This window comes from Bos grunniens, chromosome 13, assembly GCF_055505025.1.
Source record: "Bos grunniens cultivar Pamir isolate PY7600 chromosome 13, Bosgru_T2T1.0, whole genome shotgun sequence".
Taxonomy (NCBI): domain Eukaryota; kingdom Metazoa; phylum Chordata; class Mammalia; order Artiodactyla; family Bovidae; genus Bos; species Bos grunniens.
The window spans coordinates 26,356,199-26,383,536 of record NC_141177.1 but is presented as its reverse complement, the minus strand read 5'-3'; the positions used below and the strand labels follow the sequence as shown (position 1 = coordinate 26,383,536).

The 27,338-nt window shown below is 42.8% G+C and overlaps 1 protein-coding gene across 1 annotated transcript in view; it reads right to left on the bottom strand.

Moving 5' to 3' along the window:
- Nucleotides 1-1,517: 1,517 nt before the first annotated feature.
- ZNF831 (zinc finger protein 831) overlaps nucleotides 1,518-27,338 on the bottom strand; it is an 89,543-nt gene continuing 63,722 nt past the window's right edge. Inside the window, exons 5-6 of the mRNA XM_086330954.1 lie at nucleotides 4,370-4,530; nucleotides 1,518-3,583 (exon numbers count right to left, since the gene is read on the bottom strand). Coding sequence (XP_086187080.1) covers nucleotides 2,747-3,583; nucleotides 4,370-4,530 — 998 coding nt within the window. The 3' untranslated portion in view covers nucleotides 1,518-2,746. The remainder of the gene's footprint in view (nucleotides 3,584-4,369; nucleotides 4,531-27,338) is intronic.

The following is a 27,338-nucleotide window of genomic DNA, read 5'->3' as shown; positions in this document are numbered from 1 at the left end:
GCACACACTTGTACAGTCATAGCAGCAATGACCAATCAATAATCCTGAAATTTTATTTTTGATAACCCTAACTGGGTTATAGTTCACCAATAATATCCTTAAAATGTACCTCTATAGTTGCAGTTCACTTTAAGAAAATCCTTAAGAACTTGAGAAAATTAAGACTTACAAAATCAGAGATTGTCTGTTGCTTTATAAAAGAATTTTTCATTAAAAAAATATTTACCTTGGGATGATTTTCAAGGACCAAGTCCTCTAGGGTCATTCAAACTACATTTTTTAATTTTTTTTAATCCACTCAAATACAGCTTTTCACAAATTCATGTTGATATGAAGTAAGGTACACTTGTAAACATTGCCACCAACTAGCTTAAAGGACCATCGGAGAGAAGAAAATCGGTGACCTGCTCACCTTTGTATGAGAGGCACAGAGAGTTAGCGATGGAATCAGCATTCTGCCATGTTTGATGGAGCTTGGGATGTGGCAGCCAGCAATGATGGGTTGCAGAAGGATAGAGCTCCCACCTGATTCTCCTGAGGTCGTGCTACTGGGAGCTGTGATGTACTGACCTCAGTACAGTGATGCAGCCAGCAGCTCAGCAACCACCCGGGAAAGAAGGGTCTAGACCATAGTCTTCCCCCCTGACCAGTGCCTCCCAAGACAAAGTAACTAGCTCATCCTACAGATATGCTGGCTTCCTCCTACACAGTAGTGTTCTGTCTTTGCTTCTAATTTTTACATCATAAGCCACCATTTAGAAATGGGTTGACTGCACCCCCCTAAACCTGGAACTCTGGGGAAAAAATTAGAAGAGCTTCCCTGAGTCCACATTCTTCAAAAAAATAATAATTGGGTTTAGTTCCCCACATCCCCCTCCCAAACTTCTTGGGTGCAAGACTACTCCTCATGAGGCTCTCCTCCAAGCCACGCTCATGAGAATCGGGGCCCAGAGCAGCATTCAGTGCATCTAGTCATACTCTCTCCTTCCCAGAAGGAGAAAAAGGTGCCGAAAGGGCATAAGTCTTCACCAAGATTCCCTAGCCAGCTCTGCACAAGGTCAGGCCTTCTCTCCCTCTTCCTTCAGGACTCAGAACATTTTGCTAGCCCTCTCACTATAGTGGCAAGGATAAATCAAAGGGTAGATAATTACATCACTTTTGTTTGGTTTAGAAAGTACAGGAAGCAAACGCCTAGCCTCCTTCTTATGTTTTCCTTGACTGGACTTGAAATCACTAGGCTATGTCGAAGCGCATCTGAAATGACCACAGACATAAGCTAAGTCACTGGGAGAAGCTGACCCTACCACAGAGTTTCTGTATAAACAACCCTTAAATTGGAAACTTCACTTGAAGACTCTTGAAATCTGACCGTCCTTCATCACAGACAAGGACGTATTAAAGCATCTTCATACCGTGCGAGATGTTTTGCATTGCGTTTGAACTATGTCGTAGGAACATCCTTACATCAAAGTGAAGCCAAAAGAGCTGGGCTATAAATTCCAAATGGTACAAAATCATACCAAAAGCAAGTATAAAATTTTATTGAAATGCAGCAGTGTGGATCTCCTGAAGTTTCTCCTCTCCCATTTAAAGAGGAGAAGAGTGTGGTAACTTGGAGGCTTTGCTCACCACTGACGTATATCAGCTATTTTCTTCTGCACAGCGGTGCATGGGCTTGGAATCCTGGGGAATTTTCTCTGTGCTGTTCTGACTTGCACAATACAGAGGCTGATTTAATTTGACAGCAAAGTAACACCAAGCCCCCAAAATAAAATTACCAAGATGTAAAACAGCGTCAAAACTCCAATTAGTTTTGTAACCTTGAAGCTTCTGGAGGAAATCTGAAAGGCTCCCATCACGATGAGCAGGCATCAGTTTAAGCTGCAGAGATTACTAAAATGTAACCCTCTAATTGAAATTGCTCAGAGCACAATATGACAGAGAGAATTGGAGGAAAACAAGTGAATTTTCCCCCTCAAAAATGACTCATTACAGAGACTGTTCTATCAACTTTTAACACAATGTTCCTTTTGCAAGAGCTGGAAAAACCAAGGGTTCCAGAGGTCTCCACAGAAAAGGCACCAGGAATACAAGCGAAACATGCTGTGTCATTGAATCACACGTAAGCATTGACCATGTGTGCAACATTGAGAGACACTCAGTATTTCATCAGATCATAGGCATTTTGAAGTGTATTTACAGCTTCCACTAAGGAGGCAAATTACTGAGCCCAAACTTCAGTTTTGGGAGGAATCCAGAATGAACAGAAGTATCTCACTGCCCAGCTCCTTTGCAGGCTCCCCCAACTTTCCCAAGTACCATTACCCTCTTTGAAGCCAACCCCAAGCTCACTGATGGAGGAGACCTGTCACCTTGACCCTGGTTCAGAAGCAAGTCAATTGTGGCTGTCTGGGTCAATGCCAGTTTCCTGGGTAAGGCAGTGAGGAACCAAAGCAGAGGATGCAGCTAGGAGTCAAGCCACAGTCCTCATGCAGGTCAACCCTGCTTACACTTTGTTTCACTGCCACCTTTGCCCTGCTGGCACCTTGTGAGCAGGACATCTGGGGAGGAGTGAGGCTGAGCTTGGGTTTCAGAGTGGGTTGGGGACATCTTAGAAAGACCCCCAGATGGCTTTCCTCTCTGTAGGGGCTTCATGAATAGAGTTCATTTCTGCCGCCCACTTGATGGCATCGACTGCAAAGTATCAACCATCTTTGACGACAGACACCATCTTTCTCTGGAAGCGTCAGATTTCTATCACTAACCGATCTTCATCATCGCTGCTGGTGTCGCTGGACTCCACACGAGTTTGCTTTCTCATTCCTTCCAAACTTCTCTTCCTGAGGGTTTTCAAAGAGGCTGCAGGGACCTCCGTGGGCAGCCCTGGGTTAGAAGGGACGGCATCATCCTTTAGAGCCATGAATCCAGTTCCTTGAGATTTCACACTGTCAGGTCCTACCAGAGGGCAGGGGACCAGTCCTTCCCTACACCCACATTGCCCCCCAGAAGGAAAACACGACTTGTGTTTCCCTTCCTCTTGGTGTGAACTAGCTGAAGCTGGTCCTAAAGCTGGTATTTCAAGATGAATTTTTCCAGTGGACCCTGGTGTAACTGAACCTGAAATTCTCTGCCCAGATGAAGGCTTCCCTGGCAAAAGGTTTGGGGACACACCCTCTTCTATCGTTTTTCTGTCTGGAGAGCTTTGTGCGAGAGTCTCCTCTTCACCCTGGCTATGGTCTTGCGGTTCCACACTGTGAATTCCCAGGGTTGTGTGGCCTGCTCTTGCCCCCAGGGAAGGACAGAAGGCAGCTGCAGAGGTAGCAAGGTCATGGCCGAGAGAGGTTCCTTTGGACACAAAGGAAGAAGGCTCTTGAGCATCTGAGAAAACGCATGGTGTAGGGTCTGCTGAGATGTGCTGCTGGGATGGCAGCAGGTGAGTCTCCAATGATCCCACGTCGAGACCTTTGCTGTGGGCTGGAAGGCTGTCATTAGCCCCCAAGGAGTCAGATGGCAGAGATAAACCTGACCCCACAGCCGTGATTAGAGGACAACCAGCCCCATGCTCGCCAGCAGATGAAATCTCCTGCAATAAAGTGCAAAGGAAAATAAATGGAGGGAAAAAAAGTTAATTGGTATCAAAAAACTTGTGGTCAGAGATGTGGTCCTCATTGAGAACAAGGTCTGGAGGTCCTGATTCTTTACCAAGTGTGAACCTCGATACAATGTTCTCCTCAGTTTCCATTAATAACTAATAGATGCATTAACTCTAGGAGAGTTCCCTGTTGACACACAATAAGCTACTGAGACTGCTCTGTATTTTTATCTGGATTTAAGAAAACTCAATCACTCAGTTATCCAACCAGCTCTGAGCATCCAGTTTTAGATCATTACTTAATGTGTGCTACTCAGTGTGTGTGTATGCTCAGTCCTGTCTGACTCTTTGCGACCCCCTGACTGTAGCCCACCGGACTCCTCTGTTTTGGGGGATTCTCCAGGCAAGAAAACGAGTGGTTTGCCATTTCCTCCTCCAGGGGATCTTCCTGATCCAGGGATCAAACCTGCATCTCCTGCATTGGCAGGTGGGTTCTTTACCACCGCCACCAACTGGGAAGCATCTTTATTCAAGTATGAATTATAAAGGGACTTGGGATTTTTTTTTTTAACCGACTCTGAGATCATCCCAATGGTTCACCGTCCACTCATTCAGCACCATGTTTGAGGCATCTGTTTGCCTCGAGGGGCTTTTTATGCCAGGAAACTTCTCTAGGTGTCCTGAGTGAGTTCCGCCACACTGGACACTAACAAGGAAAAGAGAGGCATAAATCCGGACCACAGATGGGTACAGACAACTCAAAATCACAATTCCCACCTTTGCGATTGGTCTGTCTGTGTCCCCGATGGTTCTTAAGCTTGTGTTAGGACAGAAACTCCTGGAGACGTGTCCGCTCTCCTCTTCCTCCTGCTCTCTGTTCTCAGTGCAAACAGATGATTCTGAGGTGACACAAGAGGGCTCCCCTGACGGATTCACACCTGAAGGGGGGGCACACAGATACACACCTGAAATTATAAAATCAGCCAATAGCCACTTCCCAGGTGTTGACCCATGTCTTCGATACCAGCTCCGAGCTCATCAACTGCGTCCTACATGGGATGTCCACCAACTCGATTTACCTTGAATCAGTTCACATTGTAAATAAAATGTCTCCACTTCTGCTAAGGAGAGAGATGGAAAAACCAATTCCTAAGGTAGAAAAATCCTTTGATTACAGATTTTAATAAATATTTCATATGGATCTTTTTTTTTTTTCATTAGAGTCATCTTCCTTGCCACATTGGTTAATTTTGGATTGGCTTGAATTCTGTGGTCATTCAACTGAGGCCAGAGTAGAAATATTGAGAAAGGAAATTTCCCTGTTATGTTGGATGTCTTGATCTCCACCAGAGCACTGACAGCAGGAGGGTGATGGGTTTTTGTGTTGCTGTTGTTTTGTGGTGGTTTTTGTGATGAGTGTGGGAAGAGGGGCGACAAAGACATGGTCTTGACGGTCCCCACCAAATATCATCTCCCTTTCAAGGGAACCTTACTCTCTCTTCCATCTTATCATTTTGGCCTGGGATATAGGTCAGAAGGATCATGGAACTTCAGAGCATGTAGATCCCATCATGAGAGCAGAGCAGAAAAGCATTCTATAAGGACTGTGTTGCCAGAGAAAAGGGTTTAAACCACTTTTCAGTTTATGAACTTTAAAAAAACTTTGTGTGCTGCAGTCCATGGGGTCGCAAAGAGTTGGATGTGACTAGGTGACTGAACAACAACAGCATAGCTGGTTTACAATTTTGTGCCAATCTCTGCTGTACAGCAAAGTGACCCAGTTATACATGTATGCGTGCTAAGTCACTTCAGTCATGTTCGGCTCTCTGCAACCCTATGGCCCATAGCCGGCCAGGCTCCTCTGCCCATGGGATTCTCCAGGCAAGAATACTGGAGTGGGTTGCCATGCCCTCCTCCAGGGGATCTTCCTGACCCAAGCATCAAACTTGCGTCTCTTATGTCTCCTGCATTGGCAGGCGGGTTCTTTACCACAGAGCCACCTGGGAAGCCCTAGCCATATATAGACATTCTTTTTTATATTCTTTTCCATTATAGTTTATCATAGGATATTGAGTGTAGTAGAGCTCCATGTGCTCTACAGTAGGACCTTGTAGTTTTCACCTGCTAATCCCAAACTTCCAGTCCTTCCTTCCCCCACCCACTCCCCCCTTGTCAATCTACTTTTAAACCTGCTTTTATTTTGATTAACATTACACATGCACAGGGTTTTTTTTTTTTAAGTTGTCTTTCTACTTAAGAAAAACAGCCCACCCACTCATTTTTTCCCACTTGGGATTCCTTTCATGTTTATCTCCTTTTCTCCTAAGGACAAGCACGTAGCATTACTTTAGATTCCCCTTTTCCACTTTGGAGAACAGCTGATGATATCATGAGGGGAGAGGCGTGTTTAGAACCCTCATCCACAAGCCTCATTACCCCCACCCGTGGGCACACATCCCTCCCCTCTCTCCTCTCTTCAGTTATATGTTATATGACTATGCTGTCAAGATTTTGTTGGGGATATGCAATGTTTACATCATTATGTTCAGGAACATGCTTTTCACCACCAAGTCAGATGGTGTACTGTGATTACATTGCCTTTCTTGCCAACACTGTTTTTCCTGAAATTAATCATTATTTTGTCTTCTTCTTCTGCCTAGTTTTTTGCACGAATTTATTACCAAAACCACCTCCCATTTCCTTCCCAATTGTCTTTTATTTCATTTTATTCATTCATTTCATTGCCTTGGAAACATCTCACTCAGAACTTTCTGACCTATTCCCAGTGGACCACTGCTCACTAGGCCCAAAGTGGGGCTGAGCCAATGCATCTCCCTACACCTCCATCCTAACAGTTTTTTTTCACCTCTGGTTCCTGGACACCCCCCCCCCCGCCCCACACACACACACATACTTCTTTTTCCTGGGTTTTCTCTCTTTGTGTTCTTTCCTAATGCAAAACTTCCGGCAATTTCATGAGAAAGGATGAAATAAAATTCTTTAGACTTTTACTAGTGGCTTGTCTGATAGCTATCTGAATTAAAATTCATCTTCCTTCAGAACTGAAGATGTGGCTCCACAGAGCTCTAGCTGTTGAGAAGTCTGGAGCCAACATGATTTACTGTTCCCAATCCTTTGGAGGAAACGGTTTTGTTTTTCTCTCTGGAAACTCCTAAGCTCCTTTTTACGAGAGTATCACTATGGTCCTGCATCTATTTCCATTTGTTGTCTGTACACTTTCAATGGGTCCTTTCAATCTGAACCATGTCTTTATGTTTTACAAAAATATATTATTTCTTTGATATATTTTTTCCTTATGTTTTTTATTTTTTAGCTAGAACTGCTCTTACTAGGTTATTAGACCTCTTGAGTTAACCCTCTATTTTTCTTTTCTTTCCTATTTTCTATTTCTTTTTCTTTTCTTTTGGGGGAATTCCTTCAACTTTCTATTCCAACTTACAAGTGTCTATGTCTGTTGTTGTTGCTCAGCTGCTGAGTCGTGTCTGACTATTTGTAATCCCACAGACTGCAGCATGCCAGGCCTCCCTGTCCTTCACTATCTCCCAGAGTTTGCTCAAACTCATGTCCATCGAGTCAGTGACGCCATCCAACCATCGCATCCTCTGTCGCCACCCTCTCCTCTTGCCCTCAATCTTTCCCAGCACCAGAGTCTTTTCCAATGAGTTGGCTCTTCACATCAAGTGGCCAAAGTAGTGGAGCTTCAGCTTCAGCATCAGTCTTCCTTAAAGGTTGGATTGATATGTCTGTATCATGTTTTTAATTTCCAAGAGCCCCCTCTTGGAATAATTATTTCAAGATTATTAATTATTCCAATGATTAATAATAATAGTTAACATTATTATTAATTATTATTATTGTCCCTTCTTTATAGCATCCTGTTACTACTTCATGGCTCCAGCATCTTCTCACCTGTCTCAGGCAAGATGTTGCCATTGCTGTCATTGCTGAAACTTGCCTGTCCCTACACTGTCTATCTTCTAGGTTCCTTTGTTTCTGTTTGCTTTTATCTCTTTCATATTTAAAGGCTTCCCTGAGATATCCAGCAATCTATCTGCCCATGTTTTAGAAAGAGGTACTGAAAAGCTGGTTAGAAACTCTACAAATGTAAAGTGTCCATCGTGGACCTCCCTGCAGGGTTATCTTGTTGCCTTGTTGACGTGGAAAACCCTGAAGTCATCCACTTTGGGTCTCCACACAGGCTAGTCGACTTTTGCAGAAGGAGTTCTCTGATGTCCTGCCTGGAAATTGTAAGGCAGGTGTCAGCATTCTGTAGTCCGAATTGGGATTGGGCAGGGAGGGGCTCAGCATCCAGTGCCAACCTTTGGTTAAACCCTCTGTTTTCAACCTAGTCCTCTTGCTCCCCAGCATTTTGTAGGGTCTCCAGAGACTAAGCCCCAAGCATTATTTGGGAGTGAAAATGAAGGATGTGACCAGGGTCTGAGAACCAGTGGTGGGGTGGAGGTTTCCGCGGGGTGGGGAGTGGTCAACCAACACTCCTGTTTTCAGTCCCACCTGGTACCATGAATTTCTTAATATTCTTGACTTGACCACTGTTAAATCAGGATGAAGTTCGCTTGGGTCTGCTACTCAGTGACCATTCAGCCTCTGCATTCTAATTCCCACAACCATGGCACTATTTCTTCTCTGGTTACCTAGTGCCCATAGGCCTGGACATTCTAAACACATTCCTCAATAATTTCTGGGTTTTTAGGGGAAAGTGGAAGAAAGTGAACATGCTCTCTCCTCCATCTTGAACCCAAAGGAACAGATCCACTTTTTATACCTCCGGGACAGGTCACAAGATGACCTGAACGCACTAATCTTGAGCAAGTCAGCTTGAACATCTATCCAAGTTGCAATGATTTGGCAAAGGAAATTGTAATTTTCCCTTTAATACAATCTTTACTTGAGCACCACAATACCACAGTCATCTAAAGACATAGCACCAGGATTTTGGTATTTCATTCATCCACTCAACAAACATGTTTTGGGCTCCTCCAAGGAACCAGGCACCATGTTCAACCCTAAGGAATCAGAGAACAAGACCAAGATGCCCTGGTTCTTATGAGACTTTGCTCCAACAAGGAAGAGAAACAGAGGCATGTAAGATAATTGAGGTTGTGATGGGGGTCAAGAAGGAAAGAAATGAGGGGTGACTACTCCAGGGAGGACCAATACAGAGGAGGCTATGACAGAGATGCAGTAAACAGGGAAGGGAGAACGATACTGAGAGTGATAATAAACAGAGTATTATAGAGAGTAGCAGTATCCAAGGGGCAGATTACAGAGAGTAACTGGGGTGGGACAGTTAACTGGCTTGCCTAGTAGAAGAAGGTATCTCTGATAAGGTGCCACCTGAAATGAGATCTTCAGGATCAGGAAGAACCAGCAGCCCTCAAAGGCCATTCCAGACGAAAGAGAAGCAGAGGCAGGGGACCTGCAGTGGGATGGAGCTCAGAGGATGGACCCAGTGGAAGGAGGCTTTGCTGGAAGCACAGTGGAGAGCAGGGGGCTCAGGTCTTGTAGGATGCAAGAAGTCCTGGGAAAGGATTAGATTTTATTCACCATTCATTGTGAAGAAACCAGTGTTTCCATCAAGAAGTCTACATCCTCTAAAGATGCACATGGTTACTATACAGAGACTGAATTAGAGGAGAGGGCATTGCGGTGGGAAAACCAGTTACAAGGTTCCCAGGGTCATCTAGGGGACGGGGGGATGGCATGTCTAGGGCAGTGGGGAGAGAAATGGAGAACATAGACTTGAGATCATTTTCATTCTCATCTATGAAAAACCACCCAAAGACAATAACGATGAAAGACGTTTCTAGAGTCCCAGGCCCACGCGCCTCACTCTAAGTGGATTAAGCCGTGCCCCTACGGTGACAAAACCATCAGGCAATTCATTCAATTCAATGAAGAGTAAAAACCAATTAGTATAGAGAAAATAATCAGATTGGTCAAGCATCTTCTCAGCAGGTTGTTTGGGTTTTTAAGCTTAACGAAAAGGCCATGTGTGCCTTTGACCAATAACTTCTGACTCATCAGAGAAAGCGAGAGGAGAAAATCCATTGATTTAATTTGCTTGTGACCTACAGTCTTACAGAGAAAAGAGAGTTATCTTTAATCATTGTGAAAAATGCCCAAATAATGTCACTAAAGTGTGTTAAATGAATTGAGATTCTTGGGAAAGGACAGCATCCTTGCTTTTAGATGGATGGCCCATTTCAAAAACTTTTCAGGTCCAATGTTAAAGCACAGAACAGGGTCCTGTTTATGTTCTGGCGTCATTCTATGAATCACTTCATACACCTTCAGAAATTGTGGATTTCTATGTCCTATGGCAATCTTTGCAGATTCAACCGCTCTTATGCAATCATCAGCATCTTATTATTAGAGAACTCATGTCTCATCACTTCTGTTCCCCTCCCCATTAACGGCTGCATGTTTAATAATTTCCCTCAGAAATAACATGCTTCCCTGGTGGCTCAGACAGTAAAGCATCTGCCCGCAATGCGGAAGACCCAGGTTCGATTCCTGGGTCAGGAAGATCCCCTGGAGAAGGAAATGGCAATCTACTCCAGCACTCTTGCCTGGAAAATCCCATGGACGGAGGAGCCTGATAGGCTACAGTCCATGGGGTCGCAAAGAGTCGGACAAGACTGAGCGACTTCACTTTCACTTTCAGAAATAACTGCCGAACCACATGGAGAGAGGAAGAGACTGCTTAGTGTGACAACAAATTTAAATTTAGCCATCTTGAAACAGCAATAGGAAACTGTAAATAATTAGAAGGAAAATGGAATGAAGAAATGACACCATGAAACTTACAGCTTAACTGGTGAGACCCTTAATGCCAAGCCTCCTGCCAGCTATGTCATGGCGAGGCCATATTAAAATGCTAATAGACATATTACTCAAATATCATTATCTTGAAATGTAAGAAATTCAATGCTTTTTCATCAGTTGCCCCAAACCTCCATGAATTTAGAGTCCAAAGATGATGAATTATAAGAAAGGAGTAAAAAGGAGTCTTCCACGTGGGCCTCGTTAAGTAAACTGTAAGTGTCAACAAGATCCCAGGAGTAATCACCAGACTACTAATTTATATGATACGAAATTGTTTACAAGCATCCCTGCCACTGAAAGATGCACAATGGGCTAGCATTTAAAACTTGCGATTACTTCAGGAAAGCTGGGCAGAGCTCTAAATGGAGTCACTATGTGGGCAATTATTTGCTCATCCAAATACTAGTTGAGCACATTTTTTTGAGTCCATATTTTTGTTTTGTGTTGTTGTTGCTTTTTAAACTTGAAAAAATATTTATTTTTGGCTACACCGGGTCCTCACTGCTGCACTTGGGCTTTCTCTAGTTGCAGTGAGCAAGGGCTACTCTTTGTTGAAGTGACTTCTCCTTTTGGGGTGGCTTCTCTTGTTGGGGGGGCTTCTCTTGTTGCAGAGCACAAACTGTAAGCACCAAGGCTCAGTACTTGTGGTTCACAGGCTTAGTTGCTCTGTGGAATGTGGAATCTTTCCAGACCAGGGATCAAACCCATGTCCCCTGCACTGGCAGGAGGATTCTTATCCACTGTACCACCAGGAAAGTCCTTGAGTCCCTATTTCTTGAGCTATTTATGAGTCCATATAATTGTGCCTAAATATTTATTACTGACCACAGTCAACACTCTGCCAGGAACTGCGCTGAACACAGGCAGTTTATTCAGTGACCAAGGCAGACACCTTTATGGAAATGACAGTCTAATGGCGTAGAAATTCAGCCAGCAAATCATTACACCAAAAAATGATCTACAAATAACAAATGCTAGAAAAGATGTGGAGAAAAGGGAACCCGTCTGCACTTGTCAGTTGAAATATGAATTGGTGCAGCCACTCAGAAGAACATTGTGGAGGTTCCTTAAAAAACTAAAAGTATAGCTACCATATGATCCAGCAATCCCACTCCTGAGCATATATATCCAGAGAAAACCATAGTTCAAAAGGATACATACACCCCAAGCAGAGTTCATTGCAGAGCTGTTTATAATAGCTAAGACATGGAAGCAACCTAAATGTTCATCAAAAGATGAACGGATAAAGATGATGTGGTATATATGTACAATGGAATACTACTCAGCCATAAAAAAGAACAAAATAATGCCATATGCAGCAACATGGATGGACCTAGAGATTATCATACTAAATGAAGTCAGTCAGAAAGAGAAAGAAAAATACCATATGATATCACATATATGCAGAATCTAAAATATGACACAAATGAATTTGTCTACAAAACATAAACAGAGTCACAGACAGAGATCAGACTTGTGGTTGCCAAGCGGGGGTGGGGGGACTCGGAGGATGGATGGATTGGGAGTTTGCAATTAGCAGCTGCAAACTATTATATACAGGATAGATAAACAACAAGGGCCTACTGTGCAGCACAGAGAACTATATCCAATATCCTGTAACAAATCATAATGGAAAAGAATGTGAAGAAATATTTCAAAATATAAAATTTCAATTAAAAAAATCACCAAGTAGGTGTAGCAAAAGCTAGAAGGAAAAAGCAGAGGGTGCGATAAGATGGTACAAGGGGGTCCTGACCCCACCTGTATCCATGAACAGGAGTAAAACCATGCATGCTGTAAAACTGTTAACCCACACTACCTGTTTAGGGCTGGTTTTCTCTCTACCTAGTCTGAATCATTCATTTAAGTAGTTATTCAACCAATAGTTTTAAGGCTCTCAGATTGAACTAAAATTTTTTGCAAGCAAATCCATTCGTTTCTGCCATTCTATTACGATTTCTGTTTGTAAGGAACTCCAGAGAAGAAAAAAGTACAGCTGAAAATGATGGAAGGAAGAAGATTTATTTGCAGGCAGAGGCTGGGGACATTCATTCCAATCAGAAAATGATCAGAAGTGGGTGGGCCGTGGGTGATAGGGAGCAAGTAGTGCTCAATTCTAGTTCCATAGATGGACAGGGACTGGAGAGAGAGAACCAGGAAAAGGTATTTATCCAGAGCAACCTTGGGCACTTTTGTGCTATCCCAATGCAATCTTTGGAAAGTTGGCCTCTAACTAATCACAAATGAATCTTTTATTCAGAAACACTTTCCTCGTGGCTCTCATCTCTTTTCTATTCCTCTGATGAAAGGCAATCAGGACAAGAAATCTTCCTGCACAGAAATTCTTTACCTAAACTATGTTTAGTGGAAATTGCTGTTTAAAATCGTGCTTGAAGTTAACAGTTGGATCCTGTCCAGACAACAAGAGAGTGACTTTATAATGGAGATTGAAAATAGAATGATGAAACCATGTCAGGAAAAGAGATGATCAAAGAAATGGCCACCTGAGACTTTAAATGCTGAGACTAAATGCAATCCATCCACTCTCCGTATCGTTATTTTAAAAGTTTCCTGTTGCTAAATGCAATTGTCTACAAAGGTCCCTTCCCCAGGACCTAACTGATACACTCACGATGGCTTCTCATCTTTCCTTGAGATTTACACCTTGGAAGGAAGGAGAAATTACTCTGTTTCAGCAATTCCAGAGCTTGGCGACTTAACTATTAATAATAGCTTTAGGGAAAGAATGAATACTTCTCTATTAATTCTAATGAGAAAAGATGTAGGAAAGTCATTAGCTCCTGTCAGAGGAGGAGAGCGAAGGCTAAGTGGGAGAACAGCCCAGGAGAGACCCCTCCTCTGCCTTCCAAATTCTTTCGGATGCTCTGGAACATGCTGAGGACTCTTTTGAGAACAGAAGGGGAGAAGGTTGCTGGCCCGAGGCCCTGAATCACAAAAAGAAACTGCTACAGAAAACCAGGAAAAAAGGCACAGTCACCCTTTATTCTGGGGACGTATTCAAGCCTCTTCATCCAGTGTTTGGAAATTGGCCCTTTTATGTGAGTGTAATTAGGAAGAGTTTTTACTTGAGAAACCACCTGTAATCATGGCCATGTCTACACCTCTGTTCCTGAGATGAAAGCAAAGCATTTTGATCACATTCTCCATTCAGATATTTTCTTCCAACTCTGCGAACAGGGTTGGTTTGAAATCTTGCCGTGACATTAAAGCTTGGTCGTGTATAGAGTTCAACAATGTTCCTTCAGGAAGCAAGACAGATGCCTTCGGGATAAAGACAAGTAATGAAAGCAACTCAGGAACACTCTTGGAAAAGCTTTTCTGAACAGCTCCTGAAGAAAATGTGTCTAATGGATCAAAGACAGTGGTTTTCAGCCAGAGGTGATGTCTAGGGACTTTCTCCAATGCGTGGTACACAGGATAGACCCCCATCCCATTCTGGATGGCCCCAACCCCAAAGGTCAACAGGGTCACGACTGGGAAACCCTGGTTGAAACCAAAAATCATAAACTCAAAAGCTACAGGGCCAGATCAGTAACAGAAACGAGGGCTGTGGATGAAGAAGAAGGACTGGCCCAGCCTCAAGGGCCAGGCTGCCTCTCAACGCCCCACTCACAGAGACCAGCAAGGACCAAGAGGCAAATCTGCTGGAGCTATCAGTTTTTCATGAGAAACCAGAAATCTGAGCTCCATGGTTCCCTTTTAAACACTGACAAATTAATTTTCAAACCACATCACTGTGCTAACCAACCTATCTGTGGCCTGAATGCTGCCAAGAGAGGCCAACGAGTGACCCTTTGTTGGGGAAGAGGTTCGGGGGCACCAAGGATGAAGGCAAGGCTTTAGTCTCCACTCAGCCTCTGCTCTTTTGCAGAAGCAAAGTTTCTTTTAAAAAATACTGTCAAAAAGATATTTATGGGAGAGTAATCCTGTTTTTGAAAAGTAATTTAGCAGTGTCTTATAAAATGAAATTTATAATTATAAAACGTGCCTTGATCCAGCAACTGCTCTCTGGGAAATTGAGCAAGAATATTTACTGCAGCAATAGCTGTGGTAGGAAAAGCAATAGCAATCAACAGGAACATCCATCAATGAAGGAAGAGTTGAATAAATAAATTATGGTACAGCTATACTGTGGGATTTTTGTGCCATTATTAAAATGATCTATCCATCAATCTGTAATATATGCTAGAGTTACATACAAGGTGTATTAAGAAGAAAAGAGTTGTAGATGACTGAATATGGTGTGATCTCTTATTTTGTGTAAACAACAAAATAAAGTGTCTGTCCATATTTTTATGTATGTAGAGAAATGCGTGATGGTGCATCAACCCAACTCTGGCAGCCTCTAGGGCTCATGAGGCTGGGGATTGTCAAATTTTCCTTGCATATGTCAGTGTTGCTTTCTTTGTTGCAATAAGTATGGTACGGTTTTATTAGTCTGAAAGAAAAATTAGAGGCCAATAATGACATTGGCTTTAAAACTCAGACTGAAAGTCATGAGGAAAAACTCCAGATTGTGCAGGGCAAATCATTTCTATCAGAACAAGGAAGACCATCATACTCTTATAACAATAGGTCGTTTCTTAGGCAGAGGAAAGGTTGAGAGACACACAAAAGGAAAAGAAAAATATATTTTTCCATCTTTTAATCAAATCTGAAGTACTTCTGTTCTATCATTTTTTTGTATGAAATTTTGCTACTTCCAAGTAATCATTTTCCAATCTCTTTTTTTTTTTCCCCAGAAACCACTTTTCTCTATGGTTTAAATTTCTCTTCTCCTTCTCTGATGAAAAGCAATCAGTTTGAGAACACTTCACTTACCACTTTCTCCAAAAAAACATATTTAGTGGGAAAGTATGCTTAAAATCTTTTGGTAAGTTGAAACTTCAAATCATCCTCAGACAAAAAGAGAATGCCTTAAAATAAAGAGAGGACAAATTGTGGGGAAGAAGGAAAATGAAATGAAGAACAAAAAAACCCAGCTAATATTATTTGAATTATTTAGTGCCAAAATTGAATCAAGAGAACCTACTTTAGAGATCATTACTTTCAAACTTTCTTAACTCTAAATGAAAATTGTAGCAGAAAAAAAAGAAGTTCAGGCTTTTGGAATATAATTGATGTGTTTAGGCAATTGCCTCATCATTTCTTAAGATTTACACCCTTAGAAGGAGGTGTTATCCTTGTTTCAGCGATTCCGTAAGCAATATTACTTAACTAATGGCTTTAGGAAAAGAATATCTCCCCATTAAATCTGACAGGAAAAATAATGGTACGGAGCCATTAGCTCTAGTCAGAGGCGGAGAGGGAGTTGGTGGGTGAGGGAACCCTGGAGTTCAGGCTGCCATTTTGTTTCTCTCAGGGAAACATTTGGAGGTGATTTGTGACAAAGGGAGCAGGTCAGGAGAGACATGAAGTAAACCAACCCCCACCCCCCATCTCCACCAGTCCCAGTTCACTCATGACTAACAGAAGTTGAAAGGGTGAAAAGATAAAAACAATTCAAATATACTTAATTTCAGAGAACTACATCACCATCCTCATATAATATTGAGCTATTCCACCTTTTCAATAGGATTCAGTAAACCTTTTATTTCAGGAAGTACCTGTCAGAGAAGTTCTCTTTACCTTTCTTTTTTTTTTTTCAATGAAAGATAGCTGCTTTGATAATGTTTGCCTCAGAAGAATTTTTCCTAAACTATGTTAATGGGAAAAAAAATCAGTTAAAATATTTCAGTCACTTAAAAGCTTTGGTATGGACAGAAAATTCAAAAGAAAAGATTCCAGTGAGAAAGAAAGCATAGAAGTGCCTCCTTCACCCTGGAATTAAATAAGGGTTTATTGTCAATGATTTAAGCAGCTCAATTCCGCCTCACTGATGTAGTGTACACGTAGCTGAAGAGAGGAAAATTAAGACATAATTACATAAAGATTGGTATTGTGGTAAATGCCACAGAGGAGATGGGTTATGAATCATGGCACGAGGACACCTAATTAGGCTTGAGAGGAAGTGACCAGCCTGAGGAATCAAGATGTCACCTTGCAGAACCATCCAAGGGTTGAACTGCATCTGTAGATCGCCTTGGGTGGTGTAGTCATTTCGACAATATTGATTCTTCCGACCCAAGAACACAGTGTCTGCTTCCGTTTCTCTCATCGGTGTCTTATAGTTTTCAGAGTGCAGGTCTTCTGCCTCCTTTGGTAGGTTTATTCCCAAGTATTTTATTCTTTCTGATGAGATGGTAAATGGGACTGTTTCCTTAATTTCTCTTTCTGATCTTTCATTCTTAGTTTATGGAATTGCAACAGGTTTCTGTGCATTGATTTTGTATCTTGAAACTTTACCAAACCCTGCTCGCATCCTCAGGATTCTCTATGTATGGTGTCATGTCATCTGCAGACACGGACAGTTTTACTTCTTTTCCAATCTGGATTCCTTTCTTCCTCCTCTGATTACTGTGGCTAGGACTTCCAAAACTGTGTTGAATGAAAGTGATGAGAACGGACATCCTTGTTTCGTTTCCGATCTTAGAGCTTTCAGCTTTTCACCACTGAGTGTGATGTTAGCTGTGGGCTTGTCATGTGTGGCCTTTATTTTGTTGAGGTAGGTTCCCTCTGTTCTGGAAAGGAATAGTATGAAACCTCAGCTGGGTTCTTCAGAGAGAATATAGTTGAAGGATCCACCAGAGGGACAGAAAAATACATTTACTAAATCCCACTCCATGCCAGAGTATTTCTCTCTCCTAATGCAATTTTCTAAGCAATCATATGTTTTCCTTCAGAAACTACTCTTAGCGGTACTTACTTCTCTTCTTTGATGAAAGGCAATCAATTTAAGATTTCCCTCTCAGAGATATTTTTTTTCCCTGAAAGATGTTGAGTGGAAAGCTGTGTTTAAAATCAACCCTGAAGTTGCAAGTTTGTTCCCAGACCATAAGTATGTACCTAAAATTTAGAGAGCCACTGTGGGCATGAGGTGAAGGAGAAAAAAAAAAATACAATTACTGAAAATACTATTTGGAATCTGTAACACCGAGATGGAAATCAAAAGTATATCCTCTTTGAATTATGATTCTCAATGTTTCTTTATGAGCCTATAAAATGAGGCTGCAAAAGACTGTCCATTTATTGAAATACAATTGAGATATTTGAGAAGCTCAATTCGTCCTCAAGATTTGCATTCTTAAAAAGAAGAAATTGATCCATTTCAATGATAATAGCTGAGAAGAAAGAGCATTTGTTTTCTCCTTCATTAATCCTGATAAGGGGGGAAATGGACTAATTTCTAACTAGAAACAAAAGCAAGAAAGAAAATATTGGCATTGGCCTCAATCCATTTTGGTTTTCCAATCACTTTAGGAAAGAAACATTGTAAGTTTAGCCTCTGTGAAAAGATAATATCCAGGGAGAATCTCTGTCTTCCCTCAAACCTAAAATGCAGTAAAATCAATAAGACAAGAAACCCAGGAAACAAAACGAGAGAACATTTTTCTGTTTTTGTAACGTGTTTAGATACTACATCGCATGTGCTACTCGGGCATTTTGTCTTTCTCCAGAACACCTGCCTTTACCTTTTTTTGAGGAAAGGCAAGTATTTAGAAAGCTGAAAACTTCCTCTCACTCAGATATTTCTTCTAAACAACATTAGTGAAGGAGTCAGTGTAAAATATTTCACTAATATGAAATCCCGTACCCAGAATTCAACAGCATTTCTTAAACTCTATTATAGAGGAGCAAGGGGACTGGGAGAAAAGGAAAGGAATAAAAGCAACTCAAAAGACTCTTTGAAAACTTTTCAGACCAAAATTTACTCAAGAATGTATGCTTTCAACCCGATTTCCTAAGTGTGGTTTTCTCAATAATGAAAGAAACTCAACCGGGCGGACTTTGCCCATAATGGAAGGACTTTCAACTTGGCTTCAGCTTTTCTCAAGATTTCCACCTCAAAAGAAAAGAGCCCTCCTGCGACTGCAATTCCGTAGCAAAGAGACTCAAGGAGTGTGTTTTGAGCAAAAGCCTCGATGTGGTTTCTATGGATGCTGGAGGAAAATAAAGGGGGACAGTCATGAGTTCTTTCAGCTGAAGCAGGAAATAAAATATCAAGGGTTGACTCTGCCCTGTGATGAAGAGGCTCCAACCTCAAGGTTACGTGGAACTTGGAAGCGCGTGTAACAAAGGGGAAAGAGTACTAACAGGAAGAGATGGACCCAATTCTTTTAGAATCCTAGGAAGTCAGTCTTTTGTCCTCCCAGCAGCTTTAGAAATTCTGCCTTTTATAACGGGAAACTTAAATTACAGGATTTTTTTTTTTTTGAACTTCAGAAACTCTCCCAGTCTTGGAGTCACAGACTTTGTCTTCCTCTACATATAATCAGTCTGGTTAAAAATGCCCTGGAAATGTAAAACCTCAGTTACACAACTGAAAACGTTCTTGGAAGTACAGATAGGACTCCTAAAGCAACATGAAGGAGAAAGAGAAAATAAAAAGGCAAGAGCATCCCTCCATAGAAATAAATGTGTAAATGCTCATGCTGCGAAATTCATTAAGAAATTTGATTTCTAGATTTTTAAGAACAGCAATTGACGTATTAGAACCATGGAGAAAGTCAAGGCTTTCAAGCATATAAGAAATCTTTACATCATTCCTTGAAGATTTCTCCTCCATCACCCACAAAGGGAATCTGTTTCGCAAGTCAAGAGCACTATAGGAAGGGAGATCCAGATCTAACAGAAAGTGGGAGATGCTTCTAACTGTTGCCTGGAAAGGAGTAGAAATAATGTCGGGAATCCAGAAAATTCCACGTGGGGAAGAGGTAAGGAATGGAGTGGGAGACGAGACTTGGAGCAGATACAAAATTCTGCACTATACACAAAGGCGAAGGGGCTGGGGGAAAAAAACAGAATTTAAAATAGGCAAAACTGGCTACAGGGAGAGAAGACAATCTTTACAAACTCCTGTCTTCCAGCAGTCCCTGGAATCCCCCCTGGGGGTGGTCCCTGGCAGGGTTGGGATTGGGGCACCTGTGCACCTGACCACACATCTGGCCCCTGGTTATTTTCTTTCTTTCTTTTCTAAGTCTACTGAATTAGTTACAATATTACTTCTGTTTTATGCTTTGTTTTTTTGGCTCAGAGGCATATGGGATCTTCGCTTCCAGGTCCGGGATTGAACCTCACCCCCTGCATTGGAAGCCGAAGTCTTAAACACTGGTCCCCCAGGGAAGTCCCCTTGGTTATTTTCTTGAATCAAAGACAGCTGGGTCGATAAGACGACCACTCCCCTCCAAAATTTTCTCCTCCTAAAAGTCCCAGAGTCTGTTTAAAACGCCCGGAGAAAGAAAGGACAACTCATCACATATGTAGAGCAAGGTCCAATAAAAGGAGATTAAAGAAGGAGGTGGGGTAGAACCCAGAAACGTCAGCAGTCATCATCGAAAATTTATTCAGGAAATCTTGACTTCTGTTTAAAATATGTTATTACTAAATTCAAATCAGAAAAAAGAATACATGGCTTAAATTATCATGGAGTAAACTAACTTAAGGGTTTTGAAATAAAGTAGTTTACACGTTTTCTGTGAATGCTGACAGAAAAATAATGAGAAAATTGCATGAATATCCATCAAAGAATGAGGGCTAGAAGCACAAAGAGTGGTTCTCTTGGCTTTCTCAGTCAGACCCCTCGTGAAAATCTAAAAAGAGGGGAAAAAAAAGTCAGCGTGGGGAGAGCAGAAGAAAGATGTGAAGTGGACTGAGCCCCAGAGGATGCTGGTACCCAGAGAGACAGGATGATGGCAGACTGCCACGGAGGGAAATCATAAGGGTGAACATCTCAGAAACTTTCTGCCCCTTCAAGGAGTTTTCAACTTCTTTAGGCAAAAGCAACCTTCAAAACTTCTATCTTGAGAAATGATTAGTCTACCTGATCTCAAATATTTCTCTCCCACAGAGGAAAACAAGCCTGACCATTTTCCTTGCAGAATAGCCTCCAACCCTGTATATTCACTGTGAGTGTCTGCCAAGTATACTTCATTATTACGAAAGTTCTCTCAGGGAAAGAAATCCATACCCAGTGTCTAATAAATACAAGAGGTGGGGAGGGCAGGAGGAAATGAAATAGCATGCAGGAGACGATAAAATTTAGGTTTTAGTATAGAGATATACCGTGTCTAGAAGGTCGAGACTCGCCCCTGATTACAGCTTCTGAGTGTATTTTCTTAGCCAGAACTGACAGATTTGATGCCGCCTCCCGCATGGATTTTTCGAAAAGAAAACTAAGCCCTTTCCTTCCAGGGTTTGGCTTGGAAAAGAGAGAAAGTGAAGGTGGCCTGTCCTCACTAGTGGAGTAACACAGCCTGGAGGATGCCTGCCCCTGCCACTGACCTCATTTGGGGTCCAGGTGACTTGCTGAGTGGCCTCAGGCCACAGGAAGAAAAGCCTTATCCAGGGGAAGGAGCCAGAAGGCAGAGATGGACAGAGACACAAAGGGAAGGAGAGAAAGAGAGAGACAGCAAAAAGAACCAGTTGCAGGGCAAATGGGGAGATGCATGTGCCCAGGTGACCCAGAACAGGTGATCCGACCAGCTGACCCTGAACCAGCCTCTTCAGAGGTAACAGGTTAGGAGTCTGAACAACAGACAGCCCAGAAGCCAACCCATCTGCAAAAAAAGGTGGTGCCCTGTGCCCCCCCAGCCTGGGCATGGAGGACAGGGCACCGCCACACTGATCAAGTTGCAGAAGTGGAATTAGATTTGAAAGAACGGTCAGGTGCGTTTTCAAGTACATGGAGCCCCCCTCCTGCAGGATGGTAGAGGCTGGAAACGGTGGTCTGAGGGCCTCAGGGAAGGGTAGTAGATGAAACGGGATGCCGAGTTAAACCTGAACATCAGGTCAACAATGGATCATTTGTAACATAAGTGTATCCTATTGCCAAGCTTGGGGGCATACTTATGCTAATATATATAACACACACATACGGATGTGTATATATATGTATGTGTGTTTGTGTGTGTGTGTGTTTAGGGGCTTCCCTGATGATACAGTGGTAAAGAATCCGTCTCCCAATGCAGGAGACGTGGGTTTGATACTTGGGTCAGGAAGATCCCCTGGAAGAGAAAATGGTAACCCACTCTAGTATTCCTGCCTGGGAAATCCAATGAACAGAGGACCCTGACGGGCTACAGTCCATGGGGTTGCAAAAGAGTTGGACATAACTTAGCAACTAAAAAACAACAACAATATATATATCAGTTCACTTCAGTTCAGTCGCTCAGTCGTATCCGACTCTTTCTGACCCCATGAATCGCAGCACGCCAGGCCTCCCTGTCCGTCACCAACTCCTGGAGTTCACTCAAACTCATGTCCATCGAGTTGGTGATGCCATCCAGCCATCTCATCCTCTGTCGTCCCCTTCTCCTCCTGCTCCCAATCCCTCCCAGCATCAGAGTCTTTTCCAATGAGTCAAGTCTTCACATGAGGTGGCCAAAGTACTGGAGTTTCAGCTTTAGCATCAGTCCTTCCAATGAACACTCAGGACTGATCTCCTTTAGGATGGACTGGTTGGATCTCCTTGCAGTTCAAGGGACTCTAAAGAGTCTTCTCCAACACCACAGATCAAAAGCATCAATTCTTCGACACTCAGCTTTCTTCACAGTCCAACTCTCACATCCACACATGACCACTGGAAAAACTATTGCCTTAACTAGAAGGACCTTTGTTGGCAAAGTAATGTCTTTGCTTTTGAATATGCTCTCTAGGTTGGTCATAACTTTCTTTCCAAGGAGTAAGCGTCTTTTAATTTCATGGCTGCAATCACCATCTGCAGTGATTTTGGAGTCCAAAAAAATAAAGTCTGACACTGTTTCCACTGTTTCCCCATCTATTTGCCATGAAGTGATGGGACCAGATGCCATGATCTTCATTTTCTGAATGTTGAGCTTTAAGCCAACTTTTCACTCTCCTCTTTTACTTTCATCAAGAGGCTTTTTAGTTCCTCTTCACCTTCTGCCATAAGGGTGGTGTCATCTGCATATCTGAGGTTATTGATATTTCTCCCGGCAATCTTGATTCCAGCTTGTGCTTCTTCCAGCCCAGCGTTTCTCATGATGTACTCTGCATAGAAGTTAAATAAGCAGAGTGACAATATACAGCCTTGACATACTCCTTTTCCTATTTGGAACAAGTCTGTTGTTCAATGTCCAGTTCTAACTGTTGCTTCCTGACCTGCATACAAATTTCTCAAGAGGCAGGTCAGGTGGTCTGGTATTCCCATCTCTTTCAGAATTTTCCACAGTTTATTGTGATCCACACAGTCAAAGGCTTTGGCATAGTCAATAAAGCAGAAATACATGTTTTTCTGGAACTCTCTTGCTTTTTCCATGATCCAGCCGATGTTGGCAATTTGATCTCTGGTTCCTCTGACTTTTCTAAAATCAGCTTGAACATCTGGAAGCTCACAGTTCACGTATTGCTGAAGCCTGGCTTGGAGAATTTTGAGCATTACTTTACTAGCATGTGAGATGAGTGCAATTGTGTGGTAGTTTGAGCATTCTTAGGCATTGCCTTTCTTTGGGATTGGAATGAAAACTGACCTTTTCCAGTCCTGTGGCCACTGCTAAATTTTCCAAATTTGCTGGCATAGTGAGTGCAGCACATTCACAGCATCATCTTTCAGGATTTGAAACAGCTCAACTGGAATTCCATCACCTCCACTAGCTTTGTTCGTAGTGATGCTTTCTAAGGCCCACTTGACTTCACATTCCAGGATGTCTGGCTCTAGGCAGTGATCACACCATCGTGATTATCTGGGTCGTGAAGATCTTTTTTGTACAGTTCTTCTGTGTATTCTTGCCACCTCTTCTTAATATCTTCTGCTTCTGTTAGGTCCATACCATTTCTATCCTTTATTGAGCCCATCTTTGCATGAAATATTCCCTTGGTATCTCTAATTTTCTTGAAGAGATCTCTAGTCTTTCCCATTCTGTTGTTTTCCTCTATTTCTTTGCATTGATCGCTGAGGAAGGCTTTCTTATCTCTTCTTGCTATTCTTTGGAACTCTGCATTCAGATGCTTATATCTAGTTCATCTGAAATTCAGCTTTAACTGGGTGCCTTATATTTGCATCTGCTAACTATGTCCCCACCCCTACAGGGTGTGGGGAAGGGGATCTAACTGGGGACTGGCTGTGCAGAAATATTTCTCCCCCTAGATGAGGCCCCAAGGCAACCCATTTTCTACTGAAATCACCCTCCCCCACTGCCTTGCCCTTGATGACAGAGAATCGAGTGTGTGTTTTGTCATGACAAGGGGAAGGAGGCTGTGTCCACCTGTGCTCATAAATTCAAGGAGAGGAGATGAGAATGGATGCAAGAGTACAGGGTAAAGGATAAAATTTGAAAGAGGTTTCAGTGTGGAAATGTACCCAATGGTTCTTCCCTATTTTTTATAGATAACATCATTCCTCTGATGATAGGTTCTGGGTCTATTTTCTCAGTGAGCATTCTCATGCACTTCCTATCAAATATTTTCAATGCAAATAAAAGTAATTTACTTTTCCAAGAATGTTTTGGTTTGGGTAGAGATGATACTACTTGGTCTTTGGTCACGGCTCCGGGTTATCTTTGTTCTAGAAAGAATAATTACGTCATGCATCACAGGGACAGGATGGGGTGAGTGGGGGTCTTCAGGGCAGAGCTTGCAATCAGCGGTGGAACAGGGATGCCGAGGAGATCCTGGATATAACCGGGAGAGAGAAGCAGAATTCCTGTGGGTAAAAAGTCCAATGGTGGGAGCAGGTGTGGGATAACTTGACAAGGGAGAACCCGAGAGACCTCAGCCAGGTGATCAAGGTCAACATCAGTAACGGTGAGTCATGTGATGGCACACCCTTGATAGGATGTGACAAGAAGGTCAATTCACCTCTGGAGTCTCACTCGCCAAAGCCACCCCCCCCACCCCAGTCTAACCATGATAAAACCATGAGACAAACCCCAGTAGAGGGACACCCTCCACAACACGGAGCAAGAGTCCTCCCAACTGTCGAGGACGTGGAATACAAGGAAAGTTAGAGATGCCGTCAGACACAAGAGGCACCTAAGAACCTTCTGGAAGTCCACACTTCTCTCCTTATTCTTCAGATCTTGGATCCGTGATGCAGCTTTTCCTCTGAGATATGTCAGGAAAGCATTTTTCCTTCCTTGATGGGTCTTGAAGTAAAAAAAAAAATATGTATTTTTTCAGTTCTCCCATTTCAAACCACTTTCTCTAACAGTAGCCAGGGTATTGTGCTGTCTGCCCAAAGTATGTAATTTGCAGAGCTCACTGAGCATGAAAATGTGGGCCATCATTTAAAATGGTTAAGAATTCCAAGATATGGAAGCACCAATAGATGAATGGATAAAATGCCCATCATAGACGGAGGAATGGATATTAAGATGTGGTATATACATGCAATGGAATATTACCCAGCCATAAAAAGAGTGAAATCTTCCCATCTGCAACAACATGGATGAACCTAGAGGGTATTGTGCTTAGTGATTAGTGAAGTAAGTCACACAAAAATACTACATGATATCACTTACATGTGGAATCTAAAGAAAACCGTGAACAAAGATCACCAAACAGAAACAGAGTCATAGTTACAGAGGACAGGGATGGGGGGCACAGAGAAATAGGTGAGGGAGATTACAAGGTGCCAACTTCCAGCTACAAACTAAATGAGTTGTGGTATGAGATGTACAGTGTGGGGGACACAGTTAATAATTATGTGATATCTTTGTATGTGGACAGATGGTAACTAGACTTATCCTGACCGTTTCGAAATGTATAGAAATATCGAATCACTATGTTGTATAATGGGAACTAACATAGTGTTGGAGGTCAATTATACTTCAAAAATAAACTCATAGGAAAAGGGATAAGTTTTGTGGTAACCAGAGGCAGGGGATGGAAGGAGGGGGAGTTAGATGACGATGGCCAGAAGGTACAACCTTCCAGTTATAAAATACTAGGGGCGTAATGTACAATGTGATAAACATAATGAACGCTGCTCTATGTTATGGACAAAGAGTTCTCTTCACAAGGAAAACATTTTTTTAAATTTCTTAAATTTTGTATCTCTATGAGAGGATGGATGTTTGCTAAACTTATTGTGATCTTTTCATAACGTGTGTAAGTCAACTCCTACTGCTGCCTGCCTTAAACTGATACAGTGCTGTGTGTCAGCTGTTTCTCAGTAAAACTGGAAGGAAGAAAGAATTTCAAGTCAGCCCAGCAGAGCAAGCACGGGGCCTTCCGAGTTTGGCCCTGTGTGCTGCGCAGCTCCCAGGCACGCTAGGGTTTCCCTCAGCAGGTATTGACTGCTAAGATGGGAGAAGCCCATCTTCACATCAACAAGGAAAAGAACCAACACAACAATTCTTCAAGGACAGATAGAGCTGAGGAATGGAGCTTTTGTAAAATGGCATTATGTGGACTGAGGCGAGACTGTGTTTCAAATTGAGGAACACACCTCTCTGTGTTGTTAGTCCCCAAAGGACCCCGAGACCCCCTGACCCCTGGCTGACCTTTCTTCTCAGGGAGGAACCCAAAGTCCACAATGGGGAGAGAGGGATTCTGTGGGAAGGAGAGGCTCAGTTGGGTTGTTTTCTCTTTTATTCATTTTCAGAAGGTCTGGAGGAGTGGTGGTTGTCACACACACACACACACACACACACACACACACACACACACACATACACACACACACACACTACACACACAAGGATTAACTTTTCAACAGCAGACACATGATGAAGGCAGTTGTCAGTTTTGGCCCTTGGGAAAATTGGAAAGGCCTTGAGAGAATTCTTCAAAGTCTGTCCCCAGTTTCTGCCATGTGTTTGGGATAAAGCACAGGTAGGCTTTAGGTTTGATAAATAAAACTGTCATCCAACCACAGTCCCTGTGTTTATGGAGTTGTGTATGTGTGTGTTCAGTAATGATCCACTCTTTGCGGCACCCCCTGGACTGTAGCCCACCAGGCTCCTCAGTCCATGGAATTCTCCAGGCAAGAATGCTGGAGTCGGTTGCCATTTCCTTCTCCAGGGGATCTTCCTGACCCAGAGATGGAACTCGCATCTCTGGCACTGGCAAGCAGATTCTTTCCCATCTGAGCCACCAGGGAAGCCTGTTTATGGAGTTGTAGGTTCTTTCACAGATGCAGCGGAGTTCCCCTGCATTCTGGCAAGGCCACCTTGCCACTCAACCTCCCCCCAGCCTTGTACCCAGAGCAGCAAAAAGGCAGATGTGGGGAGGAGACCACTGGCCACAATGGCGAACCTGTGCGGCATAAAGCCAACCGTTTGGCGGTTACTGAGTCAACCAGGAGCTGGAAGGATTTACTCACCTTCACGCACAGATGCCTTCCCTCTGTGCTGCTGTATCCTAGTCTGTGCAGTGTGAGGAACCCGGCACTGCCTATTGGGGTGCTTGAGTTAGATGAGTGGGTACCACACACACCATGCTCAGGACCTGGGATAAAACTCAGGTCTATATTGTTATCTTAGTCATTAATTTGTGGTCTATAGCCCATGTCCCTCGACCTAGAACATCAGCTCCAGGAGGGAGGGGACCTGACCTGCCTCAGTGGTCCCCGTTTTTCCAGCACCTAAAGGGCTTGAGGGAACAGCACATATTAGCTGCTTGATAAATACCCTTGGAATGAGAGTGCAACCTCGTCAGCCTGACTCTGAAACTTAGGCCAGATGCTGCTTTTCACCTTCATTCCTCCCAATGGCAGCTCTCACTCCTGCACAGAGGTTTCTTGCCCTTTGTGACTGTAGATGCATCTCCAGAGAGAGGTTCTGCAAGGGTTAATATGTGT